Below are 24,552 nucleotides of genomic sequence, written 5' to 3'. Positions count from 1 at the left end.
GGGCTGGGGGCAGAGGGAGGGGCATCAGGTAGCGTCCGGCCCCACCCATTGCACTTTGCTTTGTTGCGAGTTTTAACTTAGTTTGAGGATTACTTGAGCCCCTACCGTGTGTGCGTGGGCAGACTGGGTACTTCACATGGACGAGGACGAGGATGAGGCCTGGCACACAGGGAGGACTCACTGCTGCTCCTCCAGTTCCTAAAGGGAGAGCCAGACAGGCCCGCTGTGGGTGGGGGAGGGGCCGAGAAGGGAACGACGACCCTCCAGCTGCTGCTGCTGGAGTCAGAGCCTCCCAACTGCGAGCCCACGGCTCAAGCTGGCCCGAGGAGATCCCAGACAAGGTTCCCTAGCCCACCTCCCCGTTCTCCACTGGAAGACCGCTGGTGGGGATTCTAGCGGAAGGGCAGGCTTGAGGAATGCCTGGACGGAGGGAGAAATCAGAGTCCAGTGTAGACGTGGCTGCTTAAAATGTAGGGCTCGGGTTTGCAATGCCTGGCTTCTAGTCCTGGCCTGTCCGTCCCCCTTCCTCACCGACCGGATCCCGGAACACCGTGGTGGCTCCGTTTCCCCCATCTGTGCAGTGGGCACAACCTAATGGGTGCACAAATAGGAAACTGAAACCTCCTGAGCCAGCAGCTTGCCACCAGGTACCACAATTTTACCGTCTGGGAAACCTCTGGGCTATATGGTGTCCCCGCCCTGTTTCAGCCCTGCCTCCAGCCTGGAACACACTGGGTCTGGGCTTGTCCACTTCCCCAGCTGTTCTGAAGGTCCCTGAGGGCAAGGTCTGGCTTCTCCCTTTTCCCCCCCTAGGCTTGCCCAGGCCTGAGCCCCAGCTCAGGCCTGCAGAGGGGTCAGGACATGTGGGGCTATAGCAGCAGCGGCTGGAAACAACCGGGGCCATATAATCAGCCCAGTGGAGGCCTGGGGCCTCCCCACCGGGCGCCAGGCTCCCCTCCAGTCTGACCCTCTTCTCTGTCTCGTCTGGGTGGGGCTGCTGTGCCTGTTGGCCGGGTGAGGGGTATATTTTAGGGTATACTTAAGCTCGAGCACACTTGGATGCCGAATCATAAAGGGTTGGACGCCCCAAAGGTTGGATCGTAGGCCGCCCCTCCGAAGGATGTTGTCATCAGAGACTTTTGGACCCCGCAGTGTCATCAGTGAAGGTCGAGATTGTAGTTTTAGAACTGCAAATGCACAAGTGGGGGCTTCGGAGGTCACCGGCCAGCCCCTTCTCCGGTCACGAGACCTTTTCCCGCTGCATCGCCGAGGGCTTGTTGACTTGGCTGGGTCTCCTCCGCTCGTGCCGAATCCTGTATGGCCTGGCAATGTGCCATGGTCACAGGAGCTCAAGAGACAGGGCTGACTTGAATGGCAAGTGGAGGCATTGCATCAATGGACACTTATTTCCTCCCCAGAGACAGCTAGAACAGAGCTTGAGTGTGTGTGGACGAAGCCGGCCAGCTGGGCTCAGCCTCTCGCTAGCTGGGTGACCGTGGACGAGGCGGTTGACCTGAGCCTCCGTGTCCTTGGTGAAGTAAGAGCGAGAGCGGGTTCAGCCTGTGAAGTCTGGAATGAAAAGACCCTTGCCCCCATTTCCGCCTAAGTGCCCCCCCCCCCCGCCGTGTGTCCTGCCTTCTTGGGGACAGTAGCTCCTATTGTCGTGTGGTCCAGCACATCCTCCGGTGGGGTCGGTATCCTCGTCCCCATTTCACAGGTGAGGAGACCAGAGCCCCTGGCCCCGGGTCCCAAGCTGGTTAAGCGGTAGAGGCCAAGTTGGAAAGCAGATCTGACAGGCTCCAAAGCCCCCGTGTGCTCTCCTGCCGTGCCAGATGGCACTGGAGACTCCAGAAACGCTGGCCCCTGCCCCCCTCCTTCGTCCCCGGGGCTGCTCCGGGGGCCCAGGGGCCTCTGTACAGACTGCGCAAGCCTGGGACGGTCTAGTGTCGGCTGCGCAGGGAGGCCGGTGGCTGGGCGCCGAGGCCGTGCTAGCAGGGGTCAGCCGTGGGGCCGCATTTCAGACACTTTGACAGGTTGCTCGTCCGTGGTCATATCCGTGCTGGGCTCCGAGTGGAGGCTTCTGCCCAGAGCAGCTAGGCGTGTGGTATGATCTCGGGGGCTCTGAAAACCCCCCTGCCTTCTCAAGCCGGACCGACTTTGCCAGAAGGAAACCCGGGGGTGGGGCCGGGGCAGGGGGACTTCATGATCCTGACAGCCCCGAGAGCCTGTGCCCTTAACCCTGACTGCAGGGAACAGTGGTCCAACGGAGGGCTGGGGAGGGCTTGGGAGACAGAGCGGCCCCTCCCAGGACTGCTGGTTGGACTCAGGCCCTAACGTGTGCCTTCGGGTCTCAGTTTCCCATCACTACAGGCCGTTCTGAGGACGGCGGGAGAGGGTGCCTGCGGCAGGTCTGTGCCAGGCCGGGCCCCGGGCTGGCCCCCGTGCTCTCCGCCTGCGCGGACACTGGGGGCAGGGAGCGCCGGATGGCAGCAGAGACGGGCTTCTTGTGGCTGCCACAAACTTAAGCAGTGCGCTGCGGTTGCCAAAAAAGAAACCCAAACGAGTTGCTGTGTCCAGCCGCATGAATAGAAGTGGAAGTGTGGCTTCGAGGTCTGGGAAGTCCCACTGCTCCCGAGATGGGGGTGGGGGTGACCCTTCGAGAGACAGAACACTCCTTCCCTGGTCGCCCCCGTCCAGCCCAAGCACCCCAGAGGCTCTGGGTCTCCTGGGCAATGCTCCGGACCTCTGGTGGGATCCACACACAAGCTGGGGGATGACTCCTCCAGGGACTGGAGGCTGAGGGCCGCCTCCCATGATTAGACCCCACCCCCAGCCCTTTAGACAGATGCGGGTCTCCTGTGGCACCTCAGCCCCACCTCCCTCCCTTCGCTCTGCCCTGACATGCTGAGCTCCCGGCTCGTAGGTTCCATGCCAGCCTGTGAGCTGACCGCAGGGCCAAGCCTGGCACGGGGCTGCTCAGAGGCACCTGTGGGATGGCTGACAGTTGGATGGATAGACCAGGAAAAAGGGAAGACGGTAGGTCCGAAAGAGGAAAGGGGTATCCCTGTCCCTGGAGCATCTGGGTCACTCCAGGCCAAGAGCCTGGGGACCCCTTTGCTCAAGGATGCTCCAGAAGACCTCAGCAGGGCCTTGCAGTTCACTGGGCCCCTCCCCACTATCACAAAGGAACCTAAAGGGGGCGCCTGGGTGGCTCCGCTGTTTGAGCGTCTGGCTCTTGGTTTCAGCTCGGGGCACGATCTCAGGGTTCATGGGTTTGAGCCCCACATCGGGCTCTGTGCTGACAGCACGGAGCCTGCTTGGGATTCTCTCTCCCTTTCTCTCTCTCTCTCTCTGACCCTTCCCAGCTTGCACTCTCTCTCTTGAAAAAGAAATAAATTTTAAAAATTCTGTTAAAAAAAAAAAAAAAAAAGGAACCCAAAGGCCAGAAATGGAAGCACCTTGCTCAAAAATCACACAGCAAGCCAGGGACCCCGCTGAGAGCAGGCCCAGACTCCCAGCTCGAAGCTGCACACATTCCCACCCCAACCAGCAGCCCTTCCACAGCTGGTAAGAGACGGTACTCCAGGTGGTGCCCCTGGGACGCCAGGGCAGCATTACAGGGAGTAAAGTTTTGTTTCATTTAGAAGAACCTTCCTACTAGACGCTGTCGTTCAGAGACCTCACAATTGTCCGCGCAGAGTCTGGCCTGGTGGGGAAGGATCAGGAACCAGGCCGTGTGGCTGGGGTGGGGGTGGGGGGGCGGAGGGTCAGGGCGTCTGGAAGCCTTGCTGCAGGAGGGCTGTGTGTGTGTGTGTGTGTGTGTGTGTGTGTGTGTGTGTGTGTGTGTATCGGGCGGGGGGGGGGGGACACTCCATAGGGATCTGCGCCGATGGGAAGCTCTCACCCTGTGCGTCCAGTGAGGCCTGGCACAGAGAAACATGCCTCATTTGCTCAATGGATAAAAGTGCCCAGGCTGTTCTCCAGCGCGTCCCGATGGTATCCATGGGCAAGGGGTTCAGCCCGGGAAAGACAAGGTTGGGCAAAGTGAAACCAGCTTGTTAAATGCAGGCCTTCCCATCATCTGCTAGGGAGGACAAACGACAGGCAGCCTTGCCCAGACTTTTCGAAACGGGAACCCTCTCCTGCAGAGCAGCATGTGGGGCCGGCTCCACATCACGCGGCAATCCCCGGGGCTAACTCCCCCTTGCTCTGCTCCGCGGTGGCCACGCCATTCCCCCCTGCGCCTGGACCGGGGCCTAAACTCCGCTCACACCAGGGGTAAGTGTGCTGCAGCTGGGGTTGGCGGGGGGCCCAGCGCAGCATCCCCGGGGCCTCTCTAGAAACCAGCTGCAATTAGCACCCTGCTTCCTGGGAGCAGTCTCTGGGGAAGCCGAGGCAAGGCCCTCCGGGGCGGTGCTGCGCCACGGTTGTGCGCGGAGGGCCGAGAAGCGGCAGGAGGAAGTTGTGAGCAACCGGGGGCCTCCCAGCCAGCGTCTGCAGCAGCTGGAGCTCCTGGCGGGTCTGAGCGGCCGGCCGCTCACTTCCAGCTGGGACGGCTCTCTGGTGACTCAGCACCACCTCTTCCGGTGAAGGGCTCGGGGGTGGTGAGGACAGGAACCACAGCTTGATGGCCACAGACAGAGCCGGAGAGGTCTACAGGGCGGCCCCAGGGACCTCCCACTCCTGGCCCCCCATCACCCTCCACCTCAGAAGGGCCAGGAGAGCAGCTGGTCCAGGAAAAAGGACGTTTTATTTCCATAAATACTCCCGCTCTCACTCACACGCGGACCCCACTCTGCCCACAGACAGACGGACGGGCAGAGGTGAGCTGCCCACAGGAGGCCCCGGCAGAGGCCAGGGACTGAAGGGGACGCACCGGGAACCCCAGTGGCCCTGAGCCTCCAGCTGGGGCCACCCGGCTCTGGCGTGACCTTCGGAGGGCCAGCAGTCACAGCCCCCACAGCCCCGCAAGAAGCCTGATGCCAAGGGGGCAGGCGGGTGGAGCGAAAGCCCCACGAGGAGTGGGGGACGGGTGGGGCTCCCCCAACCGGGCCCCCTGAGATGGTGACCACAGGGCCACTGAGAAAGAAAAGCAAAGAGAGTCAAACCACACAGCAGAGAGTGCAAAGAGCTGGGGGTGCAGGCGTCACCCCCCCCGCCAGTCACCCGGTTCCTACGGAGGAGGCCTGAGCTGGTTCCCGCTCCAGCATGGCCCCCAAGTTATGGCTGGGCCTTCCCATAAGGCATAAGAGACGGGTGGGGATGACCCCACCCCAGGCTGGGGTCAGGGCTGGGCCTGAGGTCCTGGCCCCTGCCCGACAGCCATGCTTCTCCCCCATGACCCCAAGTCCTTCCAGGGCCAGACAGCCGTTCCCTGCTCTAGGCTCTCCCCTGTGGCCAAGGTCCCCAGCAGTGCAAACCCAGGCCCAGTCTTCGGCTGGGTCCATCTGCGCAGGGGAGGAGACGAGTAAGGAGAGGGCCGCAGGGGTGAGGGGAGAAGCACCAGGCCCAAGGGATGTCGCCGTGGGAACATAGGGTGTCCTAGGCCACCACGGCCTTCCCCCCGCAGGCCAGACAATGGCCAGTCCTGTTCCCCCCTCCTCTCCCCCACCCCTCCCTGTTCTAGAGGCTTCCCCAGGTCTCAGGTGGGGGGAACTGGTCCACATCCCCCATCTCGTTGTAGGTCTGGTCGCCCATGGTGAAGAGAAGCTTGTAGCGGAGGCGAACCTTCTCCTGGGGCAGAGACAGTGAACGCAGAGGGTCAGAGCGAGAGAAGGGGCCGCCCCCACCCCCACAGCGGCGCGTCGTCACAGCCGGGCCCCTCACCTTCTGGGGGTTGGCGAGAAGCAGGACCTGGGTGATAGCCGAGGGGTGGACGATGGGGTTAAACGCCGGCAGCTCCGTGCCTGAGGGCGGCTGCAGCTTTACTCTCATGACCTGCGGACAGCAGGGCGGGACGGGGCCCAGCTGAGCCCCCAGCTTCTTGTCCCCACCCTCTGAGGGACCAGGCCCAGTCTCCCTGCCAGCTCCTCTAGGTGCCAGCTCCTCTAGGGGGCCAGGGGCTCTGTCCTTGGGTTCCCGTCCATCCCCTGCCCCCTGCCCCCCACCGGCTGGCTCCCCGTCCAGCCCCGGGTCACCCTGCCTTGAGAGGAAGGAGGCACGCTCCTGTCACCTTGGGGACAGCCGACTGGAAAACGATGTTGCGAATGGGCTGGGGGGCGGTGCTCAGCATGGACACCACCACCACCAGCACGTCCGAGCGTCCGGGCAGCGGGTCGCGGGCAAAGTGGAAGAGGACCCGGAAGCCATGCTGGTCATACACCGTCACTGGCAAGATGCTGCCTGGCAGGGGAAAGGGGACAGGGTGATGGGGGGGGGGGGGGTTCCAGGCCTGAGCCCAAGCATGTCCAGCCGGCTCCCAGCAGGCACTCGAATCCACAAACTCAGGTCCTCGCCTTTACCCTGGAAGCAGTGGGGCCACTGGTACAGACCGGCACCCGGACGGGGCGGGCGGTCTTCTACCGTGTCGGTGGAGGCAAGACACGCACGCCCCGGGCTGAGTGACGGCGGGGGATCCCCCAGGGCCGTGGGACTATGCCCTGGAGTGCTGGAGTGAAGGCCTATGGGTGAGCTGGAGTCAAGCTCTCACCGTGTGACTCTAGCACAGTCACTCCGGTGTTCGGGGCCTTCCCTACTGGTAAGAGAGGGGCACCATTGGCCACTTCTTGGGGACACTGAAGGGGTGACGCCCTCGGTCAAGGTGCACCCACAAGACGGACAAGGCCGAGACGACCGGCCAGTCTTCATCCGTCTGACCTGGGCTGTGAGTGGTCCCCAGCTGCCCCTGGGCAGCAGAAGCTCGGACTTAGGCCTACATCCTTATCCTGGCTCGGTTTCGTGACCTTGGAGAGACCCGGGACCTCTGTGTCCTGGTCCTGCCTTCTTGGGGAGGGAGCACCCGGCAGCCAGCGTAAAGAGTCGTCTTGCCTGTGGAGGCCTGGACCGTGCAGAGCACGCTGCCCTCGCTCTGGGAAGGATGAAGCAGGGGGCCCGCGAAGGACAAGGGTCTTGCCCAGAGCTCCTCCCTGGGTCACGCGGTGGCACGCGCTCCCAACGGGACAACGGGGGTGGGGGTGGGGTGCTGCTGGGCGGCGTGCTGACCCGGCCCAGCCTCGACCCGCTCGCACCCCCGGCCCACTCACTGGGTTTGATGGACTCCAGGGGCACAGTGATGTTGGCCAGCGACAGCTCGGTCGTCGTGGGCTGCTGCGGAGGCCCAGGGGGCTCGGGGGACGCCGCGTGGAGGAGGCCGGCGGCACTGGAGCTGGTGGAGCTGCAGTTGCTTTTATTCTGTAGGTCCCGGAGTGTGAGCCGGGGGGCTGGCTGCTGCTTCTCCCTTGTTGGGGGACGTGGCATTGGCGGGGGGTGAATCTTCGGGGGCCGAGAGATCGGGGGCACAGGAGAGGCCGGGCTTCCCGGCTGTCCCCGGTGGCCGGCTCAGAGGCCTCCCTGTCTCTCTGGCCTTGGTCTCCCCACCTTGGAACAGGCAGCTCCTGTCCCCCGCCCCTGCCCGGTGGGACGCGGCTCTGTGCTCCGCGGGATGGGCCCTGCACCTGCCTCGGGCACCGCTGCCTCCCTCAAGACCAGTGCAGTGCTTGGCACGTGGTGGTCCGTTAGCCACGGCTGCCCACGGGAGCACGCGGGCACCGGGCCTCTGGCCGCGGGGCCTGGGAGAGCCCGGAAGCGGATGCTGTTGGGGGCGGGGGACACTCCCACCCCACCCCAGCCAGGCTGTGCCCTCACCACCGCACTTGTTGGGACTCCGGGGGCAGGGACTGCTGCAGGAGGGTCTTCCCCAGGAGGTCCAGGTCGTCCAGACCGCTGCTCGCCGGCAGAGACGTCGGTGCCGGGGGCTGGCTGTCCGCGCTGGGGACCCGAGGCGGGGCGGGGGGTTCTGCGCCATCAGACGACTGTTGGGCACACAAAGCACGCAGGTGGGTAGGGCGGTGCCGAAGAGGGGTCGGGGTCGCCTGGCGCTGCCCTGAGGCCCCCGCCCCTCCCTGCGGGTGACATCTGGGGAAGCAGCAGCAAGGAAGGGGACGACACTCCTGCTGGCCTGCGCCCGTCTCATGGGCCGGCCTGGTCTGCGGGGTCTACTCTAGAAACCAGCACGTTCCAGGGACCTTAAAGTCACCACCAGGAGAAAAGGAACGGGAACCTCATCTCATCTCAACGCTGACTCGCAAGGAGAGCGTGTGGAGCTGGGGAGAGAATGCCTGCCCGGGGACCCCCAGGTCAGGACAGGAGTGGCAGCCCCGGGGACCCCCGCCCCGGGGCCCTCTTTCTGCACTGCCCGCTGCAGGCTGCCTGTCCCAGCCACCCTACCTCAGGATGGGTCGTGCTGGTTCCTGGCCCTCCTACCTGGAAGCTATTCCATCCAGCACCATCCGAGCCTGGGCCCGAAGGGGGTGTGGGATCGCTTAGGCCTGAAGGGAAGCAAGACAGACGTAAAGGAGCTGGAGGTCTTCCGAAGCAAGGGAGCTGGGGGGCTGCGTGCTGGCCTGGGGTCCGTGGCTCCTGCCCTCCCCCCCGTATCGCCCCAAGAGGCTTAGCTCAGACGAGAAAACCCACTTTCAGAGGGAACCGGCGGCAGAGCAGAAGCAGGAACCAAAGATCCTGAAGGCCCATTCCCCACGCCCACTTATGCTTCCACTCCTGCACTCCGAAGCCACCTCAACTACGGACGGCGGGACTTTTGTCTTCGCGGTCAGCCGGCGCCGGGGACCCAGGGGTGGCGGGAAGAGAGGACGGAGTGGGAGACGCCGGGGGAGGGTCCACGGGCAGGGGTCGGCATTCTGCCCCCACGTGGCCACGGCCTCCGAGCGCCAGGGGGCAGGCGGCGCCCCAGACTCCGAGCAGCCAGGCCGGGCTGGGCTGCCGCGTCCCCGGGGACACGGCTGCAGGGCTGAACGGGGGCAGGCTCTAAAGGCCCCATCTGCCCCGGCCGCGCCGACAGGGCTGGCCGGCTGGCGCCAAGGACAGCCGTGGGCCCTCTGGATGGCTCCGCTCGTTAGCCTGCCGACTCGCAGAGGGCAGGGGGTCACCCACCCGGTCTGACCCGAAGCACGCCCTGGGCCAAGTCCGCCATAGGTTTTATCCACAGAAGACAAGTTAGCCCGTGGCCAGCGAGTCCCGAATCGGTGAGGTGCAGCCTGAAGAGCTGAGAGGCACCGGCCAGGCACCGGAGGCTCTGATTGCCGGGCCTCTTCCTCTGGGCACACCTCTCCGAGAGCAGGGACAACCGAGCGGTGACTGTTGTCACACGCCCGGAAGCGTCGGGCACCTCAGACGCGGGGCTCACTCGATCCTCAAACAACCCTGACGAGTGCGCGTGGGGCTGTCATCCCTCTTTCGGGGCTGACAAAGCGGACACTGAGGCCGGTGAGTAACCTGCCCAAGGCCACACAGCCGGCAAGTGGCAGCATCCGGCCCCGGACAGAACGTGGCCTCGCTGCTGGAGTCTGAACACAGCTCTGCCGCTTGGCCGTGTGACCTCGGGCGGGTGCCCACCTCCCTGGGCCTCATCTGTAAGACTTGAGGGGACCGTCTTGGCTAATAAAGGAGGCCGATGTGATGAAGTGCCTCAACAGTGGCGGACAGGAAGTCCCCGCTGCCTGCCCCGCCCCCACCCTTCGCCCTTCCTGCCACAAAGAGCCGGTTAGGACGAGCCCCCCCCGACCCTGTGGTCCCAGGGCTTCCTCTATTCCCCCAGGCTGGGCGGGTGCTGCCCTGGCCCTTCTGGTTCCTGTTCCCACATTTCCTTTCCCTTTGAGTAGAAACCAACAGATGCCGGAGGCTCAGGGCTCTGCTGAAGCAACTTGGGGACAGGAAGTACGAAGCACACCTTGCTTCTCGTGAGAAGGTGGCTTTGCGGCAGCCGCTCGCTGGGGGCCGGGCCCAGTCGGGCAGCTGCTGCCCGGTCCCGGCTCTGCTGGGGAAGATGAGCCCGCGTGCGCTCTGTCACCAGACCATCCTTCCCTCTCTGTAAGACAGGTCAGGCCTCCCTCTCCCTGAGGCACCCCCAGCTCGGAACGGAAAGGGGGCAGGCGGATGGGATGCGTACGCGGGCCCACGGACACGCTGTGGGCAGACCCCCTTGGAGAGGGCGCCAGCCGCGGGGCCCAGAGGGGAGCTCGTCCTGCTCTGCCGTCCCCTCATCCCTCACGATGCGCTCCTGGTCCTTATGTCCCTTTCCTGGCCGCCGAGTGGAGTCAGAGCAGCAAAGAGGCTCAGAGGAAGGCGTCAGAAACCGAGTGCTTCGTCCTGACTCGCGTGCCCCCCTTTGGGCATGTCACCTAGCCTTCCTAAGGCCTTGGGAGCCGTCCTTTCGCGTCTGGAAAGCGGGGACGCTGGTGGCACCCACTCCCGTGGTGGGAGGAGGGTGGTCTGCGTTCAGACGGTGCGGCAGCAGGGGTGAGGGAAGCCGCTCGCCCGGCATGCGGGAGCACCGACGCTTCTGGTCCGTCGGGTCTGGTTTTTACCTCAGAACTGGCTCACGGCCTGACTCCTGGCTTCCAAGTCAGTTCCCCAACGTAACTTTCGAGATTCTTTTGACAGACCTCAACCTCTCTCTCTCTCTCTTTTTTTTTAAGTAACTTCAGGGCCCTTGTGAAGAGGCTGTCACCGCGTCCTCCCGCTTCAAGCTCTCAGAGGGGGCTGTGCCGGAAGCTGGAATCCTGAGAACTGCCTGGCCGGCTGGGTGCCCCCTGCGTCCTCCCCAGGCGTGCGCCTGGTTCCCTGTGGCTCTGGAACCTGTAGTCCGGGACCGGCTGGAGGCGCGGGGCGCCTGGTGCTCTGGCACCGGCTTCCCTGGAGCTTCTGGAGCTACGGGGCCTGGCCTCTCCCTCTTTGCCCCTCTCCCTCTCAAGTGGGGGTGGGGGGGGGAACCGTCTGCCGGGCGGCTCCCAATTCTAGGCTCTAACCTGCCGCGGAGACATCTCGCCGGCTTTCCCTCAGGCCACCAGAGCCGAGGTGTGGCGGGCTTGGCAGAGGTCGGTTTAGAGGCTGGCCGGTCTCACCCTCTGACTGGAAGATCTGGTGACAACTCCTTAACTTCCCTGAGCCTCAGCCTCCTGGGCTGTGAAATGGGCCTAACGCCCACAACACCCTCCACGGGACTCGTGGGATCCAGGCTGCCTCACATGCTGCGGGCATGTCCCCCCCCATCCCCCCCCATTCCCTGCCCCCCCCCCCCCCGCCGCCTGCAGCCAGCCCGCCCTCCTCTGGGCCCGGCCCCCTCCTCACCCAGAGACATGAGCTCATCGTCGAGCAGGGAAACGGAGGTGCTAGGCTGCTCGGGGCTGGCCGGGTCACCGGGGCGGGTGGGCATGACTGGGTAGGTGGTGCCCGCGGGAGGGAGATCCAGGCCTGAGAGGTCCAGCAGGGCCGAGGTGCTCCCTGGGAGGAAAGGAGAGTCAGGCCCGTCCTGCGTGGAGGACGCTCAGGCTCTTGGAGGCCAGCCTGCTGCCCCCCCTCACCCCCGCTCACAGCCCTCCTGTTTCTTTCCCCCTCCTTGGCCAGGCTGCCCTGCCCCCGAAATCTGCCACCAGGCCCTTTCTCTAGCACAGGGAGTTCCTTCTGTCCAGAACCTATTCGCTCCTTCTCTCCACTTGGCGAACTGCCTCCCATCCTTTGAAGCCTCACTTACACGCGGCTGCTTCCGTGGTAGCGTCCACCCCCACTGCAACCCAACTGGGCCCGTTCGAACCCTTTCTGTGCGTCCCCAGGGCTGTCGCTTTACCCTTACTGGGGCCGAGCCTGCCACGTTTAGGTGTCAACCCCTCCCTCGCACCTCGTGGTAAGGAAACCAAGCACGGAGGGTGCCATCCAGCCCCGCACAACAGGTGCCAGATTTATCAAGTGAAAGAAAGGCCTTCCTTCTTCTACTCGTCCTTGCCAAACCCTGCCTCCCTCCCCCTCTGCCCCATGTTCACTTCCTCCCCCCACAGCTGCAGCCCTGGCAGAGACTCCCCCCAAGCTCTGTCCCCGGGGGCCTTCCTCATCTTAAGAGGCCAGGGTCACCCTGGCACTCCCAGCCCCCAGCTCTGGAGCCAGTGCTCCGCCCTGGGCTCTGTGCCACTCCCGCCTGGCGGCCCCCCCCCCCCCGCCCCCAGCTGTCTCCTCACCCGGAATGGAGCCCACTGCGGCGTCACCGTTGACCTCCTCGCCCCTCACCAGCTGCTTGTACAGGTTGATGACCTGGGTGAGGTTGTCGTTGGCCTGCAGGATCTCGGCTGGAAGGGGCAGGAGGGGAGACACTAGGCTGAGGGAACACGGGGACCTCTGGGGGGAGAGGAGGTCCCTGCGTCTACTGCAGCCCTGGCGAGGGGCTGGGGGCGTCCCATCTGCTCGACTCACTCAGACCCTCTACTGCCCGTCCTCGTCCACCGTCCCCACCACCCCGAACACGGCGGCATGCTCTGGCCTCAGCCTCCACACTGGTTCTGCCGTGCGGACGCCCCTCGCATCTCTGCGTGGCTTCGTTCCTTCCTGCCTTGGGGTCTTTGGAGGCCTTTCCTCACCCCCACTCCCCAGTCCCCTCCCTGCCGGCTGTTCTCCACGTCACTGACCACCAACTGACAAACGGTCACTGCCTGCTGCCTCTCTCCTCTCGTTAGGCTACAAGCTCCATGGAGAATATGGTTTTTGCCGATTTTTGTTTAAAAGATTTTAGGGGCGCCTGGGTGGCGCAGTCGGTTGAGCGTCCGACTTCAGCCAGGTCACGATCTCACGGTCCGTGAGTTCGAGCCCCGCGTCGGGCTCTGGGCTGATGGCTCAGAGCCTGGAGCCTGTTTCCGATTCTGTGTCTCCCTCTCTCTCTGCCCCTCCCCCGTTCATGCTCTGTCTCTCTCTGTCCCAAAAATAAATAAACGTTGAAAAAAAAATAAAAAAAAAAATAAAATAAAATAAAATAAAAGATTTTAAAGTAATCTCTACACCCACCGCGGGGCTCGAACTTACAACCCCGAGACCAAGAGTTGCATGCTCTACTGACTGAGCCAGCCAGACGCCCCTGGCGTTTGTTGATTTTAATCACTGCCGTGCCCCCAGGGCCTTCAATAGTGCCTGGCATAAACTAGGCCCTTACCAATATTATCCCTTTAGGGGCCAAGACTTAGAGGAGTCTGGGCAGTAAGTCTCCTGGGCAAGGACCAGGTGCCTGGCACCTGGGAGGCACTCAGTGAACTCCCACCGAATCAAGGGCTAATATGGTTCCCAGACTGCTGCCCCAGAGACTGGCTGACATGGTAGCAGAGAATAAGGATGACAACCCGATATGTGGCTGTGACAGAGTCATGGGGCCCCGCGCTGGAACCGTTGAGGCCTGTGGGATTTGCCCTCAGTTTCTAGCCCTTAGCAGGGAGGGAGGCAGTGTCCGGAGAGAGTCCCTGGTCCACCCTGGCTCGGCCACTGTTATGCTCTGTGATCTGGGCAAGTCCCTTCCCTCCCAGAGCCCCAGCTGTGAAATGGGGACAATTCTTCCCCTTTCAGCTTGTTCAGCTCGTGGGCTTGAGTAGAGGTTTGGCCCGTAGGGTCTTATGACCGTATCAGCCCCTGCTCTCCGCTTCCTCGAAGTGGAGAAACCCAAGGTCAGGGCTGGAGGAGGGGGGGCCCCCTGGTGGTGGGTCCTGCCAACTGCAGATAATTAGCAAGTCCTGGGAAGGGAGCAGGGGAGGGGTCGGAGGGACAGGGCTGACCGCCCAGCGCTCACCTAGGGCCTCATCATTGTCTTCTGTGTCACTCGCCAGTCGGAAGAGCGTGGGCCGCATCCGCTCACAGCGCTGGTACAGCTCCTGGGGACAGGAGGGCGGGTGGGTCAAGCCGGCGGGGACCCGGAGAGGGTGGGGGCTGGGCGGCAGAGGCAGGCGTACCTTCATGAGGTCCTCACTGCTGCGGGCAGAGGCGCCGCCCTGGCTGTGGCTCATCACCATCTCCGTCAGTAGCTTCACGTTGTTGTTCACCTCCTCGATGGCACTCACCCGCTTTGAGATCTTCTCCATCCGCTTCTGGTCCTAGGGAGGCATCAGCCCCAGAAAGCCCAGCTCATGTCTGCTCTCAGCCAGGCACTGCCTACAGCACTCCAGAGTCTCCTGGCTCAGTGTGAGATCACACCCTGCCACGAGGCGCTCGTGCCCAGGCCAGGGCATTCCAGTCCAAGAAGCCCTCTGCCGACCCTGCGCTCACGTCCTCTCCTCCTGCCGACGCCCTCAGGTCCCAGGCCTCTGCACGGGCCTGTCAGAATCTCCGGGGCCCTCAGACACCATCTCCAGTGACCCCACCGTCCCGTGCCCCTGGGCTTACCATGCACGTCCCTCCCTCGCGGGACGAGAGGTGGGCTTGCGCTGCGCCATTGGACACAATCACCCTCCTCGAAAGGGGCCACCCTTGACTTTCCCTGTGCTATGAGGACACGCAGCTTGCCCTTCAGAACACCGCCTAGGACTTCCCCCCTGTAGGTCTCTAGACTGAAGCTTTGATGGCCTACCCTCATCAAATAAAAAAGTTTCAGCCCGTACCCACGACATACGCGTACTTGCTTGGATATTAAGTGTGCGGCGTTCCCTCTTTATGATAAGTAAGCACATATGCGTACGTTTCACTTAGCAAGGCCTGATTTCTATTTCCTTATCACAGAAGAGGCAGTCAGCCTCGCAGAAGCCCAACCTGAGCAGGTCAGCTCAGCTGCTGGGACATTCTCCCCCCTACACCGGTCCTGGCTCTGTCCCCTGGGCTTCCCCAATCTGTCAGCTCCTTCTTGGCTGTGACAGCCCTCTGGCTGGGTCGCCGCAGGGTTCCCGTAGGCGTACACACAACCCCGCCTCGGCGGCCCCGCTCCAGTCCCCACTCTGCCTCCTCCCTGCACCGCGGGCTTGGCGATCACCTCCTGAACCATCTCCTTGATGAGTTTGTTGGCTGCTCGGAGGTCCTCGGGGTGGGAGCTCTTCAGCAAGCGGGCCAGCATCTGCAGGGACACGGGGGGCATGACAGTGACCCCAGTACCGGGCCCGGGGTCATGTGCCGGTTCCCCACTTCCTGGCCGAGGGACATAAGGCACTTATTAAGCTCTCCATGAAACAGTGAGCCTCCACCGACACCTGATGGGGTGGCCGTCAGGACAACCGAGGCATTGCACGCGAGTGCTCCCCAAAGAAGTTCTTGATGGATGGCACCAGATGTGGGAGTACCATCGTGAGGGAATCTTTCCCAAAGGATGTGCCAGAAACTCTACGGCACGAGCCCTCTGGGGGTTGGGACTAGGTGGATAGGAGCTTTTACTTTTTATCTTACCTCCTCTGGGCTGTTTAATTTCTTGCCCGTGAGCACATGATTTCTTTAACACGGAGTTAATAAAATTATCATTGAAAAGGTCAAAGACAAAAATACACGAACTCCTGCCCAGCCTATAAAATGCCCTCAGACCAATCCCAGGGACACCAGACACGCTCTTGTGTTTATTAAATGCAGGGGCACTGGACGGGAGGTACTCAGCACACACAAGTGCTGGATAAACTGTGCCTGTCACCCGCTGCATGACTGTGCTCAGCACGAGCCTCTGCTTCAGGGCAGGGCCTGGAATTCGTGGCCGGGCCTAGAATTCATGGCCAAGTGGGCCTAAAGGTCCTCATCTCCCCCTCCCTGGAAGCTCACCTTAGACTTCTCCTCATCTTCAAAGATCACATTCTTGGGTCGTGGAGGAGGAAGGGGAAAGGCAGCATCATCTGGAAGCTTGGGGTCTGACTTCACGATCCCTGGAGTAGACGGTGGTGGGAAGGCCGTCAACCGTGCCCAGGGCCAGAGTGTGAATGGAACTGGGGGGGGGGGCAGGGTAGAATGGAGGGTGGAGGACAGTCTCTCCTGCATGCTGGCTCTGGACTCCAGTGGGTCACGATCGGCTCCTGAACTACAATGTCAAACTGCGTGGTGGCATTTAGGCACCCACATTTTGAGGCCACTCCATGGGGGCCACTCTCTGAGGGGAAGTTTGACCCACACTCTCCTTCTCTCCACCCAACCTAGCTTCAGACAGAGTCATAAAAAGGCCCCATAGCTCTATGTTGTTGAGAAGTTAAAGGGCAGAGCCATGACCTTGCCGCCAGAAGCTGCCGGAGCCCCAGCTTGGGGAGGAGGGAAGGGGGCGCTGGTCACAGCCCCCCCTCTGGTGCCTCACCCTGCTTCTTCAGCATCTGGTAGGCCTCTGCAATCTTCACCTCCTCGGGCAGGCCGACTGTCCAGCTGTAAAGGAGCTCCAAGATCTTGTTCTTCACCTTCTCTGATGTCCGAGAGCCCAGGTACTTCAGAGACCGAGGGGAGGGCAGGCCTTTGCCGTCGTCCGGCCCCAAAACCTGTCGCCCCAACCCCAGCCGCAACCTGGCTGCCTCCCCAGGAGTCCCTTGGGAGCCTCGGCCTGCGGGGCCCTTCCGTCCCACCCAACCAGCCTGGCGGACTGAGCTCACCTCCCAGCTCTGCCGCGCACTAGCCGGGCCAGCCCTGAGTGTCTGTTTCCCCACCTGTCAGGTGGGGATGTCGGCGGTGGCATCACGGTAAGGATGCAGGGCTGACACAGGTAAGGCGCAGAGCCCAGCACCTGCCTCCGGCCAGTCCGCTATGGCTTAACTCTGTGACCTCAGGAAGGAGCCACCTGGCTTGGGGCTGGCCAGGGAAGGGGCAGGTGTGGAACCGAGCTCAGCCCTGGGCCCCACGCACAGTCTCTCTCAGCAGCAAACTAGGCTGAGGGAACTGGATCTCACACTAGTCGCCTCCTGGGAAGAGAATGGGGGGCCAGCTGGGACGCTCAGCTGCTCTGGTCAGGAGAGGGGTGTGACAAGGAAGAGCATAGGGGGTGGGATCTCACCCAAGGGGCATCGAATATGTGCATGCCCTAAGGGAGGACGCCCCGCCCCAAACGGGCCAAGTCCAACAGCAGGCTCCGCCACTCAGATTTGGGTCCTCAGCATCCAAGGCCTCAAGGAGGCCACTCTTGAGGGGTGGGGACAGGGAGACCCTCCAGTGGAGACCCAGGTGGGGAGAGGTCACGGGCAGAGTGGCCGTGCTGGGGAAGCTGGCCCAGCAGCTGCGCGTTATGTCCTACGGTCATTCCTCACTAAGCCTGAGCGGCCCCAAGAGTGGCTCCACAGCCACCAGCCACCGGGTGGCCTGGTAGCCCTCCTTCTGGACACCCCGCTGTCCCGGACTCAAGGGTCTGTGTTTATGCCAGGCAGAGTTCCAACTGAGCAGAAGTGGGAACCCCAGTGGGAGCCCCCAGGATGAGGGCAGTCAGTTGCCTCCCACAGGGGGTCCTTCTTGCTCAATGCGCCCCCATTGATGGCGCAGGCCTGAGCTCAGGGAGCACCCACCTTGGGAGACACGACCTTGATGAGCTCGTTGAGGAAGCGGAACTTGCCCACCTCATCGTGGAACCTCTTGCCGCAGCTCTTCATGCACGTTTCCAGTACCTGGGTGGGGGGGAACCCCAGGGAGGGTCAGAGGAGGCAGCCCCCCCCCCCCCAAACCATGACCAGGGCATGGAAGCCCAGGGATGGGCATTCGGAGGGAGAGAATGACTCCTGAGGACACGAGGCGGGGCAGGTGCCCTCGAGGGCCGGTGACAGCAGCATCGAGGGGGCCCCTCCACAGCCTGGCCACATCTGAGCACCACTTGTGAATGATTTTCCTATTATTTTTCTTTGGTAGTTAAAAAAAAAAAAATTGTTTTTTAACATTAATTCATTTTTGAAAGACAGAGGGAGACAGAGCGCAAATGGGGGAGGGCTAGAGAGGGAGACACAGAACGTGAAGAAGGCTCCAGTCTCTGAGCTGTCAGCACAGAGCCCGACGCGGGGCTAGAACTCACGGACCGTGAGATCATGACCTGAGCCAAGTCAGCCGCCCGAATGACTGAGCCACCCAGGTGCCCCTTTGGTAGTTTTTTAAACTTCAACAGGCACCATTTACCTTGCCTTACAGTACATATTCGTGGAATCGTAGGACTAGCCCATAGTCGAGAAAACAAAAAACAAAAACAACAACCCTATCTTGTTAAAACAAATACATAACCACTAAAAGAAAAACGTTTACCCTCTGAGTTCAGCCTTGCTTTATGGTGAGCTGCTATGTGGCCCGTGCCTGGGGGCCACAGACAGCGCACCCTCCCCCCGCCCCCCTTCTGCTGACCTAGCTTCAAAAACTCTGGCCTGAGTCCAGCGTCAGCCCTTGAACCGCCTTTGGGGAGGACGGCACTGTCCTGGGGCTGGAGATCAGTGATGGGCTGAGTTAACTCTACAAGGCACCTGGGGAGCTTTACAGGCATGCAGATTCCTGGGTGCAGATGCCAAAGGAACTCAGATTCAGCAGGCCTGGGGGGGGGGGCCCTCATTCAGTAGGTTAACTGGCCTCCCAGCGATCTGACGCAGAGCTGGAGCAGGGAACCCGTGGGCCAGATGATCCTAAGGGGCTTCTTCCCCACGCAAGGCCTAACTGTGCAGGGCTGGGGTGGGAGGCTGTGAGCCCCTAGGGGCCAGCCCAGACCCCCAATCTAGGCCATTTTGGCACCCTTCCCTTGGGCTCTAAAGAAGAGCCTGATGTGGGGGCGCCTGGCTGGCTCAGTCAAGAGTGTCCAATTCTTGACTTCAGCTCAGGTCACGATCCCAGGGTTGTGGGACCGAGCCCTGTGTCGGGCTCCACGCTCCGCTTAAGTGCTTAAGATTCTCTCCCTCTCTCCGCACTCTCCCCGCTCTCCCCTGCTCAAGCACTCTCTAAAAACAAAACAAAACAAAACAAACAAACCAAAAACCTCAGTCTTGGCCTCCCTGGGGGGCCACCCACGTGGTCTGGGGACAGCCGGCACACCCTTTCTCCCCTTCTCACCGTCAGCGCCTGGATCGCTTCCCACTCCTGCGGTGACTGGATCTTGTGAGCCAACAGCCGGGTGGCAAGCGGGGGCCTGGGCGAGAGGAACAGCACAAAGCCCAAATGGCTGGAGCCCTGGAGCCCGAGGCAACCCAGGGGAGGGCAGCCACACCCCCCTGCTGGGAGCACAGCCCTTGGTGGCTTCGGTGGGGTAGATGCAAAGGCCCTGCCCCTTCTCCGACTGGAGAGGCCTGGAGGCTGTAGCAGGACAGGGCAGGGGCAGACTGGGAGTAGGGGCCAGGGACCCTCAAAAGGTATGAGCTCAGTCCCTCTCCTGGCGTTACCGAGAACTGTGAGCGGGAGAGGGGACCACGGCCTTCTCAAGGGTCCCGTCTGGGAGCACAACATGACAATGTGCCATGAAGGAAGGGCGGACACGGCTCCCTGGGAATTTGAGGGGGCACAGGATGTTCTGCTGGGAGAAATCAGAGCGCCTTCGCGGTGAAGGTAGTGACATCGTCTGCTGGATCGTAAGAGGCCTGTCACCGGTGACGGCGACAGCTAACACGGAGTGCTTATGATGTAACACGGAGTGCTTATGATGCTTATGAGGTGCCTCACGTGCATCTCAGTGCCCGACCTTCATTCCGGCCCTCCAAAGCAGGCCGGACTATCGCCCCCACGTGACAGGAGAAGGGACGGAGGCTTGCCCAGCTGACCCAGCCAACGGAGGGGCGGGATTCGCACCCGGGCGGCTGCACTCTGGATCACACGTGTCGCACCGTATGCGTGGCCTCCCGGAGCGGAGCGCCCGCACTGGTGGCGGTGCGGTGGAGGGAAAGCCGCGCTCCTCAAACTTCACCACCTGGGGAGCCTGCCAGCAAATCTACCCCAAGCCCTCTGCCAGTCTAGTCCCCCCGTCTGCGCACAGCCCCCCAAGGGGCGTTTTTGACAAGTAATTCTAACGCAGGCGGTTCTCGTTCTTCCTGGAGCAAAGGGCCTACTGGCTTCCCCCCAGCTGGGGAGCACGTCCCAACAAAGCTTTGGCCGGGGCTCAGGGAGGTGTGGCCTTAAGGCCAGGACTACCGTTTCCTTTGTGGGGAACCCGAGTCCCCTGGGCCTCAGCTTCTTCACCTGTAAAATGGGTTCGGTTAGCGGGTGGCCCACCGGTGGTACAGAAGGACCACTACTATCGTTCATTTGTGAGCACATTAGGAATGGAAGCGGAGTCTTGACCCACTGAGGTCTCTGCCCGGGGGCCAGGGTCTGGCGTGGGCGCAGCAGGTGCGGGGCAGATTCTGTTGCGTAGGTGAGCAAAAGAGGAGGCCACCTACCCCTCAAAGTCCTCGTTGAGCTGTTCACAGAAGCCGTTGATGCTGGCCCAATTCAGCTCCTTGTTCAGGGGGTTTGTGGCTCTGTCTGTAGGAGAGAGGACCGTCGTGGCCTGGGGGAGGCGTCCCTGCCTCTCCCACTTCCTCTCTGGCAAGACAGTTGGTCAATAGGGAATAGAGGGGATGACCGAACAGGCAAAAAGAGTCCCCTTGACCTCCTGCTCCAATAGCTTCAAGACCTGAGGGATGATGTTTCAGCGGCGTCAACGGACAGATGAGCTCCCGTCCACGGGCTTTTCCTTGCAGCCTCTCCCTGAATAGCCCCACTTTTAGAGATGGTGCTCAGGGGCTGTTCCCCTACTCCCTAGTGCCCCCGCCTCTGCAGCTGCACGTCTGTCTGCCTACCTGACCGCACCTCCTCTAGTTCTGCTCCTGAAAACTATTCCCACAATTCTCAGGGAATTTACACTCAGATCCAGAGGTTAAGGGGGGGGGGGGAGCCACAGTTTCGCTCTCAAGGAGCCATGTGGCTGGGAAGTGAGCCAAGGGAAGCTAGGTTCGCAACACAGCGTGACAGAGGGAGGCAAAGGAGCCACGAGCAGGGGACTCGGGTTGGGCTCGGGGCCAGGGAGGCTGCCCGGAAGAGGCAACACTCAAGCGGGAGCTAACCAGGCTGGGGGGGATGGCATGCCTCGGAACAGCACGGGGCCGTGTGTGAGGAGGAGAGACGCGGATCACTGAGCACAGGGCAGAGCGTGAAGGACCTTGGAAGGAGTGCGGCTCAGGTATCACCTCCTCCACGAAGTCTTCCCTAACCCTGGCTCCTGCCCAGGGCGGCCCTGCTGGATCAGCTCTCTCTTCTTTGTCCCCCAGCTCTGACCTTCATCGTGGGCCCAAGCCTGCTGTCGCACCGCATCCCAGCCTCTTGTGCACACGCCCATTTCCCCTTGGCAAACAAATGAAGGAAGGAGGGCTCAGCGGCCGGCACAGGTTGTGGGGGAGTCTGAGTCCAGGGGTGGGTAGTGGCCGGGAAGGGGCAAACAGCTCGACAGGAGGGGGCGACACACAAGCCCAGTCACCTCCCTGACACCCAATGCCGGTTAAAAAACAATCACGTTAAGTCACGTAACTTCCCTGAACCTCTGTCTCCCCATCTGTAAAGCTGGAGCGAAAGGTGGACCGATTTAGATGACAAAATACTTTACGCAAGGTGAGAGCTGGATCTCCACCACCTACCTCCCCGGAGCCGGTCTCTAAGCTTCACCCTCTCTGGCCTGTTCTGCCTCAAGCCTGATACTGAGCAGGGGGTGTGGCGGAAACACAGCCTAGGAGGTGGGACAGAGAAGGATCTGTGGCCAGAAGGAGGCTGGGACCCAACATGTGGTGCCTGCCCGCTTGGGTCCTATGCTGTGGTGGGAGGTCGAGTTCTGGGATCCCGGCGCCTGGCAGTATTTATTCACTTCGTATTTATTCATAAATATTTTGAGTGCTGGGGCCACAGGAGTGAACAAGGCAAGATCCCTGCCCTCCTGGAGCTGGCAGCCCAGCAAGAGAAACACCAACTACTCAGATAAACAAACACATAACGCTGTATACTCTTGTGAAGTATAAAGAAACTCAAAGCAAGGAGAAGGTATAGAAAGTGTTTTGGGGGGGGGGCGCTTCTCTCTCTGGGAGAGCTCTCAGAGGAGGTACAGCTGAGCAGAGATGTGAATGAAGCATTTTCTCTCTGGATAGAAACCTCTGTTCCAGGAGCCTTGCAAAGCCCTCTAGTCCCTCAGAGAAATGAAAGCCCCTGTTGACCACCCAGGAATAACCATCACCCCCCCACCAAGGGCAAGTGTGGCTGTCTACTCTGTCTCCCGGCCCCCCCCCCCCAACATGGCCAGAGGCTGGGGAACACCAGTCTGAAGTTAGAAAGATAGAATGGGGTTAGAGCTGGCCCTCTCAATGACATCTGCCTGGGGGACCCTAAAACAGGAAGTCTTTTAAAAATGTCAGACACATGAGTCTGAGTGAGGACAGAGAAGCTAGTTCTAGAAACTGTCCTGAGTCAGAAGCCAGTGAGGAAAAAGCGGTGGCATCATGAGACATCAGCTTTCTCCCTTGCATCTGGCTCCGAGTAAGAGCCGCTGGGTCCAAGGAGAGCTGACCAACCTCGCTGGCCTGAGCCCCAAATCCCCAGCAGGCAGTAAGGGAGAACACCCAGGGAGGGCAAGGGGGAAGTGTTTCACAATAGAGCATGACTGTCCCCTGTCACTACACAGCGGTGACAATATCGTCGTTTACCTACAAGAAGCTACTCTTTACCTCCAACCACTGCAAGGGAAGAGCTTACGATTTTGCTAGTGCAGAAAGGGGAAGAAAAAGAGAAAACAATCTTGGCCTCAGTCTATTAGAGTCCAGCCCTACGGCCAAACCCAGGGGTCCTGGCTCCTGTTTCTCAGATCGGACTCCCTCTGGACTCTCGGAAAATCCCGTTCTTTGCTAAACACGAGACAGTTCTGCATCACCCTCAAGTCCTGAGATATGTCGGATCTGTCAGCCAGGGCCCTGCCCGTCCTCCCAAGTTGCTGCTGACACCTGGGCATTCTGGAACAGTCTCCATGGCCTTTGAGTGCCTCCTCTCCATGCCCTCCCCCTCCACTGGCCAGACGGGGCTCTGAAACACGCCTGGAAATGTTGTTGTTCTGGGGCCAACCTCAGAGTTCAATTCTGCTCGAGACTGGCTCAAAAAGGGCTGGCCATGACCCCAAACCACCCTGTGCAGCTCCCTGGTGCGCTGGGGGCCAAGGGGCTGAGCTGAAGGCAGACCGAGGTCTCCCTGAGGCCCTGGCAGAGACGCAGCCCAAGGAGAGGAAAGACTTGGGAGGGAGCGGTCACTAGCCTAGGGAGAGAGAGTCCAGTAGGAAAGCTGTGAGAGCCGAGGAGCTCCATCAGCAGTGTGGGATAGGGAGGTCAGGTGGTTATGGAGATTCAGAAGCCTGAGTAATAGGAACCCGCGCCTGAGAAGCCACAGAGAAAGGGGTTCAGGGGCCTCTGGAGGAAGGTCAGCAAGAGCTGAGAAGAGTCTTGGGTGGAGGTACAGAATCTGAGGGGCTGGGCCGAGGCTAGTGATACAGAGCTTGATACTACTTCTGGAGTCTCAAACGGGACCCTGTCCAGCCTATAGGGTTTGAAGGTTTCTCGTTGTACGGCCAGAGCTTGGAGGATCAGATGGGCCAGTGAGTCCTCCCCTCCTGGGCGAGGAAACGAGCAAATCTGAGAGGAGCTGCAGACTCAAGGAACGGCTAGGAGGGAATCACGCCATGCAGAGCCAGAGTGGACGATCTGGGGCCCGCGGAGAGTAGGAGCCCTCCCGCCCGGGTCTGAGTTGCAGCCTTGGGGGCCGCTGGCTTGCTCCCTCCCGGGCCCAAGAGAATGGCTCGGAGGGCCCGCTCTTCAGGGGAGAAGTGTGGGCCTCGGGGCTTTGGGGACTACGGTCTTCGTCCTGGGGGTTCTACGGACAGAGCCGGGCGCAGCTCACTGCTCCCCGAGGGTCCCGGCCCGAGGATCGGATAGGTGGGCGGCGCCCGCTCCCAGCGACGGTCCCCGCAGCTGCCGGGGGTCTTCCTTCGCCCCAGGGTCGGAGGGACCGGCTCGGGGCGCCGCCTCTCCTGGGCCGGAGGCGGAGCGTGGGGAGGGGGCGCCGCGTACCCCGCCCCCGCCGGGAAGGGGCCCGCCTCGTGCCCCCGGTTCCGGTTCCGGTCCGGCCCGCGCCCCTCCCGGACACTCACTGATTCGCGCCTCCAGAGTCTCCGGCTCCATCGCGGGCTCCATCCGCCACAGGCCCCCAGCCTCGGCACCGCCCCCCGCCCCCCGCCGCTCTCGCGGGACCTCCTCGGCACCGCCCTCCGCCGATTAAAGGGGCAACGTCCGCCCGGACTCGCGGGAGCGGCGCACAGGAGCGCTCGGCACCATAGAGACTCGTACGAGCTCGCCTAGAGCGTCACCTGCTCTCCCAACCCCTCCCCCCCGGTGGTGTCTACGTCGCGGGCAGGACCCGACGCCCGCCTTCCCGTTCCCGGCGCTCAGGCGGGAGAGGAAGCGGAGAGAATGGGGGCTGAGAGCTGCACCATGGTAACCCCACGGGACGCTCTAACTCGTTCTGCGTCACGAAGATGCCCGTGACGGCTTCCGGAAGAATGCTCTGCGGCCATGTTTCTGAGGGGCTCTGAGGTCACTTCCGGAACCCTCACTGCGTACTTCCGCTTATATGGAAAGTGGGAGGGTCCCTTAAAAGGGCAATGACGGACGTTGGCCGCTGGGAAAAGAA

General features: G+C 61.9%; 1 protein-coding gene and 1 long non-coding RNA gene across 3 annotated transcripts; one reads left to right on the top strand and one right to left on the bottom strand.

Annotated features, from left to right (window-relative positions):
- Positions 1 to 4,731: 4,731 nt before the first annotated feature.
- Positions 4,732 to 24,121, bottom strand: GGA1 (golgi associated, gamma adaptin ear containing, ARF binding protein 1). 2 transcript variants are annotated; one of them, XM_047065042.1, is made up of 17 exons: positions 24,014 to 24,121; positions 20,241 to 20,325; positions 18,925 to 19,000; positions 17,415 to 17,513; positions 16,229 to 16,352; positions 15,709 to 15,809; positions 14,942 to 15,022; positions 13,932 to 14,072; positions 13,772 to 13,853; positions 12,186 to 12,293; positions 11,305 to 11,457; positions 8,422 to 8,486; positions 7,804 to 7,970; positions 7,203 to 7,396; positions 6,173 to 6,342; positions 5,827 to 5,937; positions 4,732 to 5,733 (listed from the first exon to the last, which is right to left on the bottom strand). In XM_047065042.1, exons 1-17 carry the CDS (start codon positions 24,054 to 24,056, stop codon positions 5,623 to 5,625), a joined length of 1,911 nt encoding a protein of 636 aa, XP_046920998.1. In that variant the 5' UTR covers positions 24,057 to 24,121; the 3' UTR covers positions 4,732 to 5,622. The 2 variants fall into 2 exon arrangements, with proteins under 2 accessions (XP_046920998.1, XP_046920999.1); XM_047065043.1 differs by lacking the exon at positions 24,014 to 24,121 and adding an exon at positions 21,474 to 21,492.
- LOC124501084 (uncharacterized) lies at positions 9,643 to 11,442 on the top strand. Its single transcript, XR_006959698.1, has 2 exons — positions 9,643 to 10,053; positions 10,653 to 11,442. It is a non-coding gene; the product is annotated as an uncharacterized LOC124501084 (long non-coding RNA).
- Positions 24,122 to 24,552: the final 431 nt, after the last annotated feature.

Source organism: Lynx rufus, unplaced genomic scaffold (assembly GCF_022079265.1).
Source record: "Lynx rufus isolate CCGP_SWC_20201006 ecotype Redwood Valley unplaced genomic scaffold, mLynRuf1.p SCAF_7, whole genome shotgun sequence".
NCBI lineage: Eukaryota > Metazoa > Chordata > Mammalia > Carnivora > Felidae > Lynx > Lynx rufus.
Note: the sequence above shows the minus strand (reverse complement) of the source record. Positions and strands in the feature narration are given on the sequence as shown.